An 18,604-nucleotide genomic window follows, 5' to 3' on the forward strand; every position below is an offset into this window, starting at 1 on the left:
AACTATGTAAAATCCTAGAATTTCTCTGAAGCATTTGTCTACGTGCTCACTGCAGCCATTTCCTGAAGCTCTGTCAGTCCAACTTGACTGAACGTCAGTCTAGATCCTATTTCCCACTTCAGATGCTGAGTTTACCTTTGCTCCTTCCCCCACCCTCACCTCTGCCTTTAAATACATCCCTTTCTCTGTCCTCTGGTGCTAAAATGGTTATGGAGAATGGTCCTAAGCCTGATTTAAAACTTTGTTTAACAGATTTAATAGATTAAACAACTCAGTTACTTGGCAAATTGAAAATCCAACTAATTGATCACAGGGGAATTTTTTTTTAAATTTATCATTTGGTAATTACTTTTCAGGAAACTGGTGAGGGAATAGTTCTTCCAGACAGCTAACCTAGAGGCTCCAAATAGGAAAAGGAGTACATCAAGGCTGTATATTGTCACCCTGCTTATTTAACTTATATGCAGAGTACATTATGAGAAACACTGGGCTGGAAGAAGCACAAGCCGGAATCAAGATTGCCGATGACACCACCCTTATGGCAGAACCTGAAGAGGAACTAAAAAGCCTCTTGATGAAAGTGAAAGAGGAGAGTGAAAAAGTTGGCTTAAAGCTCAACATTCATAAAACTAAGATCATGGCATCTGGTCCCATCACCTCATGGCAAATAGATGGGGAAACAGTGGAAACAGTGTCAGACTTTATTTTTTGGGGCTCCAAAGTCATTGCCGATGGTGATTGCAGCCATGAAATTAAAAGACGCTTACTCCTTGGAAGGAAAGTTATGACCAACATATTCAATAACATATTGAAAAGCAGAGATATTACCTTGCCAACAAAGGTCTGTCTAGTCAAGGCTATGGTTTTTCCAGTGGTCATGTATGGATGTGAGAGTTGGACTGTGAAGAAAGCTGAGTGCTGAAGAATTGATGCTTTTGAACAGTGATGTTGGAGAAGACTCTTGAGAGTCCCTTGGACTGCAAGGAGATTCAACCAGTCCATCTTAAAGGAGATTAGCCCTGGGTGTTCATTGGAAGGACTGATGCTGAAGCTGAAACTCCAATACTTTGGCCACCTCATGTGAAGAGTTGACTCATTGGAAAAGACCCTGATGCTGGGAGGGATTGGGAGCAGGAGGAGAAGGGGACGAAAGACGATGAGATGGCTGGATGGCATCACCGACTCAACGCACATGAGTTTGAGTGAACTCTGGGAGTTGGTGATAGACAAGGAGGCCTGGCGTGCTGCGACTCATGGGGTCGCAAAGAGTGGGACATGACTGAGCAACTTTACTTTTATGCATTGGAGAAGGAAATGGCAACCCACTCCAGTGTTCTTGCCTGGAGAATCCCAGGGACGGGGGAGCCTGGTGAGCTGCCGTCTATGGGGCAGCTCTGAACTGAACCTAGAGGCTTGTCAAGCCATTATCCCCTTTTGATTACACTGAGTCACTGTTGCCTCTAACTGGTTTCCCTACATTCATTCTGGTGCCACTCCCATCAACCAAGTCCTTTCCCCACACAACAGTTCCAGAGATCTCTTAGCAAAAAACAACAACAACAACAACAAAAAACACCCAAGGGGAAAGCAAGCTGACAAGCTTTCACTGGACTCAGAATGGAATCCAAAAGATCCTATCGAGGCTGTGCAGACCTGCTGCTGCCCATCTGGCCAGCCACTGGCCCCTCACTCCCCACACTCCTAGCACACTGCCTTTCTCAGAATTCTTCAAACACCCAATTCTTTTCCTGCTAACTGCTTTCACACATGCTATTGCTTCTTCTTGAAATGTATTTCTTCTCATTCTTTATCTGCCTCCTACTCATCCTTCAGGTCTCAGCTCAATCTCACCTTTTTTTTCCCCTTATGTGGAAGTATGAAGTACTAATTTTTTAGATATCAGACAAGAACAGAGCTAAAGAATCCAATTTTATTGCAGCACTGTAAAAAACACCCCTTTACCACAGTGTAAGATTTAAATGCATATGCACAAGGGTACATATGATATAAAATGTAGTGAGGTGGCTGCTGCCCTGCCAAGTACTTCCAGTCCCTACTTAGGTCCTACTGCAATACTGGTCAATCTCACTTTCTCAATGAGGTTCTGTGACGTACCTACTTAAATTAGGTCCCCATATTATTATCATGTCAGAGTGCCCTGTATCTTCTTTCATAGTGTTTACCATCATTTGTACATAAACATTTATGTGTATTTTTATTTATTTCATGCTTCTCTCCCTAACTGGATAGTTAGTTCTGTGAAGACAGGGAGGGCCAGGTTACACACGTGTGAACAGATGAATAAATCAATGAGCATTTTCTTAAATTCTTGTATATCTATAAAATTATACAACTGCAGAGGAATTCAGTATATCATGGTACCTTATAATTAGATATGGACTTAGTCAAGAATCTTTTTTTAAAAATGGAGTATAGTTGATTTAAGGACAGCCCCTAACAACATGTTCATGGAGTTAGAAATTAACTTAGCAAAGGAAAGACAATGCCCCACCAGTTCCTAAATGTATTAATCTGTAAATGTATCACCATATTCTGCAACTAAAAGCTCTGAGGCTTTTAAAGGGTAAAATGTTTCTGAAGAATTACTCTAGACAGGAAAAGGTGCTAGAACAATGTGATAAAAATTATAAATTTAAAATCATGATGAAATTAAACAGAACAAAGTTAACACAATTGTTTGAGATGATATCAGAGGAAGAAAAAAATGAAATATATTCTACTGACCTTGAGGAAGCTGTAGCACCCCGGTGCTTATGCCTGAGACCAAGTCACCTAACACATACTCTTTGAATTTGTATGCAGGCAACCACTTGGTTATGGGGAGGAACATGTAAATGATATTTCGTATTTTCTTAGGAGTACATCTGGAAGGACAAAGAAATAGATAAATGAGAACCATTTCTGTAGAATTCACATCAAGGCATTTTCCCTTCCTTATATTTTGGAACAAAAAGGAAAAATTCAAAATGGTGATGAGGGTGATTTTTCTATTCTGCAGAGGTCAGAGAGAATAGCTGCTTATTATTTTTTTTAGAAAATAGGAACATCTGAATTGGGTCCACTCTAACACTCCACAACTGACCATGAAAAATAAGAAAAAGTTAGTTTCAAAATAGTTGAGATATCCCAGAAACCATTATTTCAATAGGTGAAATCTTTAATGTGCTTTCTGTGTTGATGTAAAGTATGGGAAGTACTTACCAATTGAGTTAACTTTTGATTGTGGAACCACTGACCAGCACCTACCCACTTAGTTTTTCCTTTTCTTTTTTTTTCAAAAACATCTTTATTTTGTGTTGGGGTACAACCGACTAACAATGTGGTGATAGTTTCATGTGAACAGCAAAGAGACTCAGCCATACAAATATATGTGTTTTCCCTTATAAAATGAAAGGAATTCACACAGGTATTATGAGCTTTATAAACATGTGTTCAATGCTTTAGGGTCTTTGATTAGGTAAACTCAAAACACCATCCGTTACTGTAGCTGAGTCTATGCCTGGCTGTCTTGGTTAGGTGGAACACCGTGGTAATAAAACCAAGGCATTGTATTTAATCCCTGGATGTTTTAATTAACTTTGATACAGAGACTGTATTATGGGCTTTGGCCAGTCCTCTTGCTGGTTGATGCCTGTAAGAGTATAGACAGATGAATTCCATTATCACTGTGACAGTCTCAAGTCCTCTTAGTGACAAGGAAGCAATTTATTCCATTTAAAAGGATAATGAATTGTTGTGAAGTGTTAGTCGCTCAGTCATGTCTGACTCTTTGGGACCCCATGGACTGGAGCCCACCAGGCTCCTCTGTCCATGGGATTCTCCAGGCATGAATACTGGAGTGGGTTGCCATGCACTTCTCCAGGGGATCTTCCCTACCCAGGGATCGAACCCGAGTCTATTGCATCTCCTGCACTGGCAGGTGGGTTCTTTACCACTAGTGCCACCTGAGAAGCGCATGCATGGTATTTTATATAGTGTCTTTAGTGATTAAAAGTACTTGGTAATTAGATGTAGAAGGATATTGGAAGCAAAAATGTAAGGCAACTATGACAAGAGCAATGAATCTGAGTAAAACAAACTAGATTTGATAGCAGTCTCCCTGTTTAGAAAACTGAGATATTAATAATAGCTACATTTATATAGTGCTTTCCATGTGCCTTGCACTGTACATAAATTAATAGATTTTAACCCCAGTAACCCAATGATGTAAACACTATTATTATTTCAATTTTTCAGAGGACGAAACCAGTGCACAGCGGATAGGTGGTTGGGATTAGGATTAAAACTCAGGTAGTCTTGACTCCAGTGTATGTATTTTTAACCTCTCATGATGTCATACCCAGAGCACAGGGTCACTGAGAAGCTTAAATGAACACAGCACAGGAGCTGTGGTCTCAATGGTTCAGGAAGCAGCAATCAGATAGTTTGCACAATGAGGTATGCAATCAGGCACCAAGGTATTATCAGTCTCAGGCCTGCCACATTACTGTATCCATGTTTTCAAAATGAAGAGTCCCAAGACACTGAATGTCTTTGATAGCTTCAGTTGGGGACTTACATTCATAGATTCAAGGTGTTGGCACTAGAGTTGAAGCAGGAAAAAGACTAGAGTGGTTGGAACATTCCTGAAATGGAAGAGGTGGGCATTTTTTCAGTAGGGGGAAGGATCAAGCCATTTTATTGAGGGGCTTTGGAGGAGAGTTGACAGGTTAGGAAGACAATGAGATCCTATGTCCTTCTCCTGGCTGGGATCTCCCCAGCTTCACAGTCACTGAAAGCAGTGGATATTTTAAAGGTGTGTGGAGAACTGAAAAGTGGATTGTTTATATAAACCTTTATATGACATAAGGCATAGCTGGAATTTCATATGGTGAAATGCATAATAAAGCTTGTGTTCCATCAGACATCTAGCACTGAATGTAGATGTGGACATCTGAATGAACCATGTGGACAGCTCTGCAAATCACGAGTGTTCATCATTTGTTTTTTCCTCTACATCATAGACTCTCTTTGTACATTTGACCTTGCTTCTCTCGTAACTGAATGAGAGAATAAAGGAAACAGGCTGAAAGAACATACGTGAATGCCTGTTTCAGCTTATCCCCGATGGAATCTGAAACCTTGTCCTTCTTGTGCAATCTTTCTTGGAGGACTGGATGACTAAAGATAGGTCTTTCCACATAGTACCGCTTGGTTGCTCCAAGGATTTCATTTTCTTCAGCATGATCCATAGTACTCTGAAATTATTCATCAACAGCAGGAGACAAGCATTTCCTGAGTGTCACTAAGGGAGAAAATAAAAACTCTATTTCAGATGCCAAAATCTTACAGATGATTGTTTCCTACCATCTCTTCCTGGCAGTGTTACTGTAAGTTCTCTAATGACTTTTTCATCTTTGAATACCCAGAGCACCGAACCTAGTGATCTAGACAGAGTAGGCACAAATAAATGAAAGGAAATTAAGGTCAATAAAAAACATATGACATTTCTTCCCAGGGCAATTAGTGGGTAATGTATATACTTTAAACAAAGGATTGTATTAAATTCAGTGGACAAATATTGCAGCAATTGGCTCTAAGTCAATATTAAGGAAACAGCGAATCAGGCTGACTCTAACAATTTATGTGTCAAAGAAACAGAAAAAGGAGCAAGACCAGTCCTTAAACTGACTCCAAGTTTCTTGAAGGTATATTAGCCTCCTTCCCAATTCTGTACTCACATATGGTTACTCCTTACATTATTCTGTGGTTCAGAGCTGAGGCTTCTATGCGTGAGACTATTAGGATGACTGATATTTCTATACCTACATCTATCTACCTACTTATCTACATAATGAACACTACTCATATGAGTAAAAGAAATGTTTAAGGAACAAAAACCCAATATGCTTCTGCACAGAGGAATATGTTAACTGCAGCTTTATGACAGTGAAAAATCAGAAAAAACCTAAATGTCTACATAAATTTTTGTATAGTCATAAATTGAACACTACACAGTAATTTTAATAAATGAACTAAATCTATATATGTCATCATCATAAACCTCAAAAACATAATTTTCAATAAAAGTGTATGGCACAGATGGGTACTTCAAGAATGGAAGTACTTAAAGTTTAAAAAACTTACAAAGCAATTATGTATTTTGTTATGTGCCCATATGTAGTAAATGTATAAAAGCATGCATGACAATGATAAACACTAAGATCAGGACGGTGTCACTTCTGGAGAGAAGGGGAACAGAAAGGGAGCTTCAACTGACAATATCTGCAACGTTTAGTTTGTAAAAAGGAACTGGCACAAATAGAGCAAAATGTTAAGATTTGACTAAGCTATGTGGTAAGTAAACTGGTGATTGTGGTTGGTACATGATTCTTTGCAGTTGTAAATTTGAAAGATACATTTTATAATAAAAAAATAAGTGCACAACAACTAAAGCCATGGGTCCCAACTGAAGGAAGTAAAGGGCAGAGGAGTTGGGGGTTAGCATGCTTATGCTTAGTCGCTTCAGTTATGTTTGACTGTTTGTGACCCCACAGACTGTAGCCCACCAGGCTCCTCTGTCTATGGGATTTCCCGGGCAAGAATACTGGAATGGGTTGACATTTCCCTCCCCAGGGGTTAGCATGAGTTAATGGTTAGGTGCCAGTGTGGTAACTGCAGGTGGGTGCTGGATTACTGATGCTGACCAATATAATTTGCTCATGGTGAAAAGTTCAATATTCATCAAACTGAAATTACACTCAAATTTAAATCATGTTTGTGTGACCAACCAGAAAACATCACATAAAACAAAAGCCTAGGTTCAAGGAGGTTGAAAATTTAAAAGTCTAGAATAAAAAGGAATTCTAGCAGTAAATGCAACCAAGTATCAGTACTGATGATATGAAAAGATAAGCCTGAAGAAAGAGGATTCTGCAGCACAATTTGACTAAGACTGTACATCTTTTGTTTTAGAGTTAGCAAGACTGGCTTCTCATCTAACTTTTTATTTATTATTCCAGGAACTCATCAGAATACACAAGAATGGCTGGGCTGAGGTATGTGGGTGGGTTTACAGACAGCAACACTGCCACTCTGCCTTCCTTCTGCCCCCAACTCCTCCAGAACATCATGCAACGGCAACATAGAACCATCTGCAACTCAGGCCACCTACCAAGCTGCTTCCAGCCTCTGTGCCTGTGCCCAGAATTACATTCACTCTGACAAGGAATGCTGTTTCTTTTCCCTCACTCTCCTTCCATTTCCCCTACATCCTAATCATCTTTCAAAAGCCAGGTTTTGTTCTTTGCTTTCCTGAGTCCTTGCTCACCTCTAATCTCCCATGAAGTGGGTCTCTACTCACTGTTATGTATAATATCCTATCTCTCCCCACTACATAATTATCGGTTTCCTCTTCTAGACTGTAAATCCCTCGAGACAATACCCTGAATTCCCAGGACCCAGCTCAGTCCTTGTCTCACTGATGAACACACACAGTCTTTGTACTGGTGCATCATGATTATTGATAGTGTATGTCATGCTTCCTCTCTGTACTTCACATTATAGAAGACTAAGATTACTCTGACATTTTTATTTAAGTATTTTTCTGGAGACCTCTTCCTTGATCGTCTTCTAGCCTGTCATAGAAAGATAACTTCTTCCTTCACATAGCCAAAGAGAAAAAGATCAGGTAGATCTGAGAGAGGTCTCATAATATGAATCCCTATTGCAAAAATCTAGTTTTACCACTGATTTTACTGTTACTCTTCTTGAATTTGCCCAGTTGTCAATGGGATGAATTGCAATGAATTGGGATGTGTTATCGTAAAGTGCAGTAGTGACCAAACCTGCCCTCTCACCACAATGTTCTGGGCAAGGTTTTAAAGGATTGGTGTCTCACTCTGAGCCTCCTGAATTAGGGTCCCGTAGGTGAGGTCTGGACAGTGAGCATTTACTTCAGAGGGGTGTGGGCATGCATCCCTGTACTTGAGGACAGCAAACTGCTTTGAAGCTTTCAGTGCAACACAATAGGTCATGTTAAAGTGTAGCAGAAGAAATAAAACATTTCTAAAATATTAGACATCCTTATTTTTATTCTCAAAAGTCCTTTGGCTCCCCCCAACAGAAATTCCTCATTTACACCTATTACTATGAAGGTCATTTATCATTTCCTCATTTCTCTTCCTCCTAGAACCTCAAAATTCTTTCTACCTCCTTAAGCATGGACAGAGGAGCCTGGCAGGCTACAGTCCATGGGATCGTAAAGAGTCAGACACAACCGAGCATGTATGCAGGTTCAGGTTCATTAAGCAGGGCAATTATATGCATGTTTTAAACGTCCCCAGGAAGATTCAAAACATCTTTTGAATCTGGCTTTCAATTCTCCCTAAACTTGGAATCTCCTCAGGTGCTTTTTAAAAATGTCAATGATTGGGCTCTACACCAGACCAATTAGCACAGAGCCTCCCAGCAGAGCCTCTGGGAGGTGGGGCCCAGGCATCTTTTTTAGCGCATCCTAAGATGAATCTTGGAGAAGGCGATGGCACCCAACTCCAGTACTCTTGCCTGGAAAATCCCATGGACGGAGGAGCCTGGTAGGCTGCAGTCCATGGGGTCGCTAAGAGTCGGACATGACTGAGCGACTTTATTTTCACTTTTCACTTTCATGCATTGGAGAAGGAAATGGCAACCCACTCTAGTGTTCTTGCCTGGAGAATCCCAGGGACGGGGGAGCCTGGTGGGCTGCCGTCTGTGGGGTCGCACAGAGTCGGACAAGACTGAAGCGACTTAGCAGCAGCAGCAGCAGCAAGATGAATCTAATGAGCAGATAAAGTTAAGAACCACTGGTTTATAACCTAAGACAGACATGTATATGAAAAAGACATCAGAAAATCACAAATAAATATTTGAAAACAAAGCCAATTATAAGCTTTTAGGAAATTAATAATGAATCAGTGACATGATTAAAGACAGATGAGATTTTTTTAAAGTAAATTTTATAAAATGACATGTTTGCTGTAATTCAACATAACTTATATATATATATATATATACACATAAACACACAGACACCATGATATAATATACTTGCTGAAAAATACATGAAGTAAGTTATGAAGAGGAATGTGAAATATAAGGAGATGATTTAGCAGTAAAAAATGTATCTGCATTTGCCATTTTCGTTCTGGGCACTGGTTCTCAGCCCTGGCTGCACATTGGAATCATCTGACTCTACTGCCAGCAATTCTGATTTAATTGGTCTAGGAGACAGGCAAGGATTGAGATTTAAAAGCTCCCCAGGTGATTCTTAATGCAGTCAAGGTTCAAAACCACTGACTTAGGATATGGCAATATATACACTCACACCTACCTATCAAACCAAACAAAAAGAAGGAAGCTGAATAGGGTATAAATAAATTGTGTGCAATGCATTATATTACTATCTTTGCTTATGTGTATCTTTGAAATGTTTAATAAAAACTTACAAAGGAGAGAATTATCAAGCTTGGGTTTCTACAGAAAAGTCTTATTTCTATTCTTATATTCTCACAACAAAAGGGAATTGTGTGTAGGTGGGCAGTGCAAATGCTAACATTTTATGAAAATGCTAAAGAAAACTGAAATCTTAGTTATTACAAACATTCAAGTTTTAAATTAAGAGCAAATATTGAAAGAATTTAGACCCCAAAACATTAGATGAACTAGGAAAGCCTTAGCTATGTACTCTCTGCAGAGTTGCCAAATAAATTATAGGATGTCTAGTTAAATGTGAATGTCAGATAAGTAACAAATGGTTAGTGTAAGTATGTTCCAAAGATTGCATCCTTATATTAAAATTTTATTCTTTATCCCAACTTAGTTACAATTGAGTATCTTATATTGTCCTTTGCTAAATCTGGTAACAAATGGCAACCCACTCCAGTGTTCTTGCCTGGAGAATCTCAGGGACGGGAGGGCCTGGTGGGCTGCCGTCTATGGGGTCGCACAGAGTTGGACACGACTGAAGTGACTTAGCAGCAGGTCAGGAAGAGACACAGAAAAGAGGGGATTCTCAAACTCTTTTGAAGTTTTAGGATCCTGGCTACAATTTTTGTCTTCCTTGAGATATCTATTTGGAAGTTCAAAGATGTCTCAACTGAGAAAGGAAAGGACTGCTGGGAAGAGTAAAGAAGAGGATGTTATAATGAAAGATTGTCCTTTGGGGGAACTTTGTATGCTCATCCCAAGAATTAAATAACTAAAGCCTTGAAGGCTATCAATAACCACTTTATCAGAAGAAGAGGTTATATATCAGAAGAGAGGCAAAGTAACCAAGGGACCAAGGCAGGAGATCAAATGACCGGATGATTATCTGACAGATAATGAGCTTCCACTCTGTGGATTGTCATTATAAATCACCAAGTTGTAAAACTAAGTATATAAACCCTCACATGAGAAAACTTTTCTGGATAGACCTAAGGAACAAGCCTTCTGACAGAGTCTCCAACAAAAATGCGAATAACAGAAAAGCAAATTGATCTCGATGTAGAAGACCTATTTTTCAAAGCTATGAAAGAAGGGATTTAAAAACAATTTAGAATACTTTCAACATTGATTTCTAGATCTGAAAGTAATTTTGTAAACCATCCAGTTTAACTTCCTCACTGTGTAAATGTGAAAATGAACTCATCTACACTCACTTGACTTATCCCAAAATATTTTCAAAATGCAAACCTTGCTTCCTATTCAAAGTAGTTTTAAAAAGCACACATATTTATAAATAAAAATGTAGTGACAACATTTTTAACTTCAAACTAAAAGCAAGAATTAGTTGCTTGCCAATAATGAAGGTTCACTATGGTTTTGTGGAAGATGCTCCAAACTGAAGGTTGGGGTAAGGGTCTGGCCCTCGTTCTGCCTCTCAAGCATTCTGAGCTGTTCTATGATATTATCATAGGGTCAACTAGACCAGTCACAACAAACTTGGAAGCACATTGAAATGACAAGGAGAGCTTAAAAGACCACAGATTTCTCCTTGAAATCACAAGGAGAACTTAAAATACCTCTGGAGATTCTGATTTAGTAATTCTGGAGTCTGTATTTTTCAGAGCTCACAGAGAAAGATTATAGTTCAGAAAAAATTTTTCTTTCACTTGTGACTTTTGCAATCTTCTCTTTAAAGGAATTTGGAAAAGCTGCTTCCTCTTTTCTATACCTCTGGGACTTTTAGCATAACCAAGATAAACTCCCTGCTTTTCCTTATTAATGATCATGGATTAATTGAAGTGGCCCAACATGTGGAAAGAGCCAAGGGCCCAGTAATCCCTGCAAGCTGGTCCTGAATGCAGACTGTAAACTCTGTGAGGACAGCATGATTGTCTGAACACCTAACACAAAGCAACACGCGGCTTGCGGCCTGAATGCTCTCGGAGTGTTTGTGAGTGGTGGGGGCCATGGTTGCTGGAGGATATAGCCTGTGGCTCTTCCCATTCTCTCTCTTCTTTTGTAATTATCCACCTCCCATTCAATTCCTAAGCCAAAGGATTTCGCATTCTGAGACGTAACACCTTATGGTAGGCTTTGGGTTCAGAAGGACTATGTTGGAGGCTGGAACTGTCATTTCATAGGTGTGTGTATTCTGCAAGCCTTCATTTGTTTATCCATAAGTGGCAGTCAGGAGCACAGGCTGTAGATTCTCTCAGACCAAAGTTCCAGTCCTGGTGTTCCCTCTTGCTGGGACATCGAGTAAGTTACCCGACCTCTCTATAAATAGAGTGACCCTAGTCCTGGCTTATGCTTGCTGTCCCAGAGCAATTATCACTTCCAAAGTGTCCTGAGCTGGAAAATAAATTATGTTTCCTTCAGATTCTTCAGCTATACCACTCGGATAAAATCATTATAGATCTGTGAAAATAAATTAGAAAAAGTTTTGGGCTTCCCTGGTGGCTCCATGGTAAAGAATCTGCCTACCAATGCAGACCAGTTTGGACCAGATTGATCCCTGGTCTGGGAGGATCCCACATGCCGATGAGCAACTAAGTCTGTGTACCACAACTACTCAGCCTGTGCTCTAAGAGCCCAGGAGCCGCAACTACTGAGCTCACGAAGTTCACGACCTAGAGCTCGTGCGCCACAAGAGAACTCATCGCAATGAGAAGCCTGCTCACAGCAAGAGTAGCTCCCACAAGCCACGTATGGAAAAAGCCCTCTCAGCAACTAAGACCCAGCAAAGTAAAAAATAAATAAATAATAAAATTATAAACGTAAAAAGAAAATGTTTCTAAAGTACTTCAACTGGGGCCTGGCACACAGTAAGTGCTCAGTAAATGTGACCATTATTATTGCTACTTTGAGCAGTGTACCTGATTTCCTGTAATCTCCTTGCTCATTTGTAAATGGGGATAATGATTTTCTTCTGTCTGCATTTAACTGTCATTTTGAATCACCAACACATTCACAAGGTTCGAAAATTCACGTGTAAGAAGCATTAAAGTGACGTTATACTACCATTCCATGGCTGGCAGGCAATCATGGTGTCAGCTTCTTGTGTCTTCCCAGAGCTATTTTCTACACAAGCAGATATAAATATATGGTCTTCTTCCTATAAACAGTAGCATGACTTACACCATTCTGCACCTTGCTTTTTTCACTTACTATATCTTGGTGACCTTTCCATATCAGTACAAAAGAGCTTCTTCATTCTCATGTTTTTTAAAACAGTTGCAGAGTGTGCTGTTACATGGATGTCCCATAATTTGCTCGGGCAGTCCTTTAGTGCTGCACTGAAGCTTAAGGTAAGAATTATGAAACACTTACAGTAAGACACTCAATATTTATTATTTATAATTACTACTATCTTTTAAATTTTATTTATTTTTTAATTGAAGGATAACTGATTTACAGAATTTTGTTGTTTTCTATCAAACATCAACATGAATCAGTCATAGGTATTACACATGTCCCCTCCCTCTTGAACCTCCCTCCCTTTTCCCTCCCCACTGCACCCCTCTAGGTTGATACAGAGCTCCTGTTTGAGTTCCCCGAATCATATAGCAAATTCCTATTGGCTATCTATTTTATACTATTACCTTTTAGCTGAACCTCACTCACCTTTACTTCATTTGCTTCATTTCTCAAGTCCTTGGGTCTCCATCTATTAATTTGCTCAACACAAATCTACTTAGTCCCTATTTATACGTTTGGCTAAAATTTACCAGTTGGCTATGCTTAGAGATTAAAAAGCTCTGGTCCATGCCCTCAGGGACCTGTCATCTAGGGTCTCTGCAATCTATATCCTTTAAAGGATTTCTTACAGGTGGGTATAGGCATATGAAATAAAGGAACATATAGGGGAATGTAGGAGGTTTTAGGGATGGGAGTAAGAGATCATTGATGACAAAATACAAACATTTAGGAAATGAGATCAAGGGCCTTTGATATAAAAATCATGTTACTTTTTCCTCATTATAAAAGTAATATATAGCACAATATGTAATTTTTCACTTTTCTCATGCATAAATGATATGTTAAATGTATATTACAAATACAATGTATGTACATACATGTAATGTATATTCACAGAACTGAGATACTGTCTTAGTAGTTTTTCATTAAAATGTTTTGTACCTAACATTATGTCATAAACATTTTGCCTTATCAATAAACATCAGAAGATATTTTTAATGATTATATGATATTTTCTAATATATATATCATGATTTAGTTAAGCATCTAGAAGGGAATGGCAACCCACTCCAGTATTCTTGCCTGGAGAATTCCATGGACAGAGGCGCCTGGCAGGCTACACTCCATGGGGTCACAAGGAGTCAGACACAACAAAGTGACTAACACTTCCATTTTTCACTTGTTTATCATTAGACTACTTAGGCTACTTCTAATTTTCTGCTATCACAAGTGAGATTTTGTTCTTCAATCTCTGTAAGTTTATGTGTATAATGGTAATGAAACACAGTCCATATTTAAACAATGTTAATGGTAATAAAATATAGTCTATATTTAAACAATGTTAATGCAGGGAGGCCTGGCGTGCTGCGATTCATGGGGTCGCAAAGAGTCGGACATGACTGAACAACTGAACTGAGCTGAACTGAAGGCTCTATTTAAGTATTGGATAACTTACAAAGTGGGTACATAAAAACTACAAATTAACTTAAAATATTATAAATGAGAGATAGTTATGTGAGCTCCTTATATATATATATATATATATATATATATATACACAATGATAATTATAGTATAACATTTATTGAGACTGAAATTGAAGAATCTCAGCATCTATGTAAGGCAGGAATTATCCACATTTTTCAGATGAAGTAATAACAGCCTGTGTTGGAATCTAAGACTGCTCACTGCAGAAACCATGCTCTTATGCTATGTTGCTTCATTAATTGTGTATCAGACTAATCATATCAAAATATTTATCTACTTCTAAGTTGTATTAATTACAGGCATATGCTCCCACTTGTGATCTGTTGCTTATGGAGCATTGTGGTCTTAACCAAATTAGAAGCAAGACTAGAGCTCAAGGAAGGCTTCAGTGAGGATACTACCTGGAAGTAGCTCTTGAGGGATGGATTGTTGTTGTTCAGTTGCTCAGTCATGTCCAACTCTTTGTGACCCCATGGATGGCAGCACACCAGGCTTCCCTGTCCATCACCACTTCCCAGAGCTTGCTCAAACCCATGTCCATTGAGCTGGTGATGCCATCCAACCATCGCATCCTCTGTCATCCCCTTCTCCTCCCGCCTTCAATCTTTCCCAGCATCAGGGTCTTATCCAGCAAGTCAGCTCTTCACATCAGGTAGCCAAAGTATTGGAGCTTCAGCTTCAGCATCAGTCCTTCCAATGAATATTCAGGGTTGATTTTCTTTAGGATTGACTGGTTTGATCTCCTTGCAGTCCAAAGGACTCACCAGAGTCTTCTCCAATACCATAGTCCAAAAGCATCAATTCTTTGGCACTCAGTCTTCTTTATGGGCCAACTCTCACAACCATACATGACTACTGGAAAAACCATAGTTTGACTATATGGACTTTTGTTGGCAAAGTAATGTCTCTGCTTCTTAATACGCTGTCTAGGTTTGTCATGGCTTTTCTTCCAAGGGGCAGGCGTCTTTTAATTTCATTGCTGAAGTCACCGTCTTCAGTGATTTTGGAGTCCAAGAAAATAAAGTCTGTCACTGTCTCCATTGTTTCCCCATCTATTTGCCATAAAGCGATGGGACTGGACGCCATGACCTTCGTTTTTTGAATGTTGAGTTTTAAGCCAGTTTTTTCACTCTCCACTTTCAATCATCAAAAGGCTCTTTAGTTCCTCTAAGCTTTCTGCCATAAGGGTGGTGTCATCTGCCTATCTGAGGTTATTGATATTTCTCCTGGCAATCTTGATTCCAGCTTGTGCTTCATCCAGCCCAGCATTTTGCATGATGTACTCTCCATATAACTTAAATAAACAGAGTGACAATATACAGCCTTGACATACTCCCTTCTCAATTTGGAACCAGTCCATTGTTCCATGTCTGGTTCTAACTATTGCTTCTTGATCTGCGTACAGGTTTCTCAGGAGACAGGTAATGTGGTCTGGTATTCCCATCTCTTTAGGAATTTTCCACAGTTTGTTGTGATCCATACAATCAAAGTCTTTCTTATCAATGAAGCAGAAATAGATGTTTTTCTGGAATTCTCTTGCTCTTTCTATGACCCAACAGATGTCTGCAATTTGATCTCTGGTTCCTCTGCCTTTTCCAAATCCAGCTTGAACATCGGGAAGCTCTCAGTTCATGTATTGTTGAAGCCTGGCTTGGAGAATTTTGAGCATTATTTTGCTAGTGTGTGAAATGAGTGCACTTGTGCAGTAGTTTGAACACGCTTTGGCATTGCCTTTCTTTGGGATTAGAATGAAAACTGACCTTTAAGTGAGGCATGTGATTATGCACTGAGAAGTGAAAGATAAAAATTAATGGGACCTAGTTACAGAATGGGCTTCCCTCCTAACTCAGCTAGTAAAGAATCTGCCTGCAATGCAGGAGACCCCAGTTCGATTCCTGGGTTGGGAAGTTCCCCTGAAGTAGGGATAGGCTACCCACTCCAGTATTTTTGGGCTTCCCTGGTGGCTCAGATGGGAAAGAATCTGTCTGCAATGCAGGAGACCTGGATTCGACCTCTGGGTTGGGAAGATGCCCTGGAGGAGGGCATAGCAACCCACTCCAGTATTCTTGCCTAGAGAATCCCCATGGACTGAGGAGCCTGGCAGGCTACAGTACATGGTATTGCAGAGTTGGACATGACTGAGTGACTAAGCATCACGCAGCACAGTCACAGAATACCAAAAGTACTGGTAGAAACTTTTTTTTAGGTAGTCAGTGGAAATGAAACTGGAGAGGTTGAACAGGATGTGGTCTTAAAGGATCATAAAAAGCAGGCTACACATGCCAATTTGAAGCCACGTGCTCTAGCTATTTGACCATATTTCCATCCTCCTTTGTCCTATACAGAACTACTGATCAAACCCACCTACTATGAGACAATTAGTCAACTCCACTAAAGATACTAATCATCCAAGCACTAGTTTTCTATGACTTCTTAAGGTGATAAATTGCAATATTTATTTTCCAACTAGGAACACATGAAAGATCATTAATACTCAGAAGATATGCCTCTAGAATCTTCTTTGGGATAAAAAGCTCAGTAATTCATATTGGTGCTTAAGTTTGAATGACAGATATTTTAATAAGAAAGAGTTCTCTTTAAATGAAAATGGAAGAACAATATACTGGTTTACCAGTCTTATTTAATAAACATAATACAGACATGGTAAAAATACAATTATTATTGAAGGACTAATCACAAAAATAAATGGTTTCCCACCCCTTTTCTCCCCAACTCCAGCTCTATTCCCTAAAGCAAACTTTTTCTTAAAACAGTTTTTTTGTTTTTAGTTCTGGTGGGCTTATTTTTAACTCTAAATCAGCTTTTCTCAAAAAGAGTGTTATTAGTATTAATATTTGGGGGGGGACATATGTGGAACTGTGCTGTGCATTTAGCATGTTCATCCCCGGTACTAAATGCCAGTAGCGCCCTCCAGTCACTATGATACATTTCCAAATCTCCTTTAGGACTGAGAACTACTGCTCTAAGTAATATATGGCTATCTTTTGATTTACTGAATTTAGATATTATCTATGAGTGCTTACCACGAAAAATGAATATTTAAGTCTACTTACTCCCTACTATTTTTTTCTAGATTGTATTACATTTTAATTTGTTTACTTATGTAATTAATATAGGCTAAAACATTCTATTCTTTCCTTCTGAAATTTCTATTAGACATCTACTGGAGCTCATTATACCAATGTGTCTTTCAACCTATGACATTTTTCATCTTTTAATCTCAACGGGTTGATCTTAGGCAGTTTTCTCAGATTTGACTTCCGGTTCACTGATCTTCCTTTGGGTAATATGCTGTTTAGTTAATACATTAACTAAAAATAATCAATGTCTGTATTTTTCATTTATTTTATTTTTAAAATATGCTGTTCTTTTTATGCACTGTTTTTTAAATTTTGTTTTCTATTCTTTTTATCCCTTTAACAATTTTTTAACACAATTATAACTTTTTTCATATATTTCTATTATTTTTGATTCATTGGGATCTGATTCTTCTATTTGTTTTGTTTGCTCAAACTCCCTCACTACTGTTTATAGGTTTTTAAAATCGTGAGCTCATATTAAGTGGGGGGAGGTGAGAAGAGGTTCCATGTTTCCTCGTGCCTGAGGGCACGTCTTCCTTCCAGATCTAAATGGCATAATCCCATCTCTATATCTCAGGATCTGTAACCTCCAGAGAAACTGCTATGGTTGTGCTGGGTATAAACTTGCACTAACTGCTCTTCTAAATGATTTTCTGCATTCTTCTGGTAGTCTTTATTTTAAAGTTGACTATTTCCAAATAGGAAAAGGAGTACGTCAAGGCTGCATATTGTCATCATGTTTATTTAACTCATATGCAGAATACATCATGAGAAACGCTGGGCTGGAAGAAGCACAAGCTGGAATCAAGATTGCCAGGAGAAATATCAATAGCCTCAGATATGCAGATGACACCACCTTTATGGCAGAAAGTGAAGAACTAAAGAGCCTCTTGATGAAAGTGAAAGAGGAGAGTGAAAAAGTTGACTTAAAACTCAGCATTCAGAAAACTAAGATCATGGCATCTGGTCCCATCACTTCATGGCAAATAGATGGAGAAACAGTGCAAATAGTGGCAGACTTTATTTTTTTGGGCTCCAAAATCACTGCAGATGGTGACTGCAGCCATGAAATTAAAAGACGCTTATTCCTTGCAAGAAAAGTTATGACCAACCTAGATAGCATATTACAAAGCAGAGACATTACTTTGCCAACAAAGGTCCATCTAGTCAAGGCTATAGTTTTTCCAGTAGTCATGTATGAATGTGAGAGTTGGACTATAAAGAAAGCTGAGTGCCGAAGAATTGATGCTTCTGAACTACGGTGTTGGAGAAGACTCTTGAGAGTCCCTTGGACTGCAAGGAGATCCAACCAGTCCATACTAAAGGAGATCAGTCCTGGGTGTTCATTGGAA

At 39.0% G+C, this 18,604-nt stretch overlaps 1 protein-coding gene across 1 annotated transcript in view; it reads right to left on the reverse strand.

Annotated features, from left to right (window-relative positions):
* Window positions 1–18,604, reverse strand: part of SLC26A5 (solute carrier family 26 member 5) — a 64,141-nt gene that overhangs the window by 35,855 nt on the left and 9,682 nt on the right. The window contains exons 2-3 of the mRNA XM_055590170.1: window positions 5,101–5,305; window positions 2,746–2,885 (exon numbers count right to left, since the gene is read on the reverse strand). Coding sequence (XP_055446145.1) covers window positions 2,746–2,885; window positions 5,101–5,252 — 292 coding nt within the window. The 5' untranslated portion in view covers window positions 5,253–5,305. The remainder of the gene's footprint in view (window positions 1–2,745; window positions 2,886–5,100; window positions 5,306–18,604) is intronic.

Source organism: Bubalus kerabau, chromosome 8 (genome assembly GCF_029407905.1).
Source record: "Bubalus kerabau isolate K-KA32 ecotype Philippines breed swamp buffalo chromosome 8, PCC_UOA_SB_1v2, whole genome shotgun sequence".
Taxonomy (NCBI): domain Eukaryota; kingdom Metazoa; phylum Chordata; class Mammalia; order Artiodactyla; family Bovidae; genus Bubalus; species Bubalus kerabau.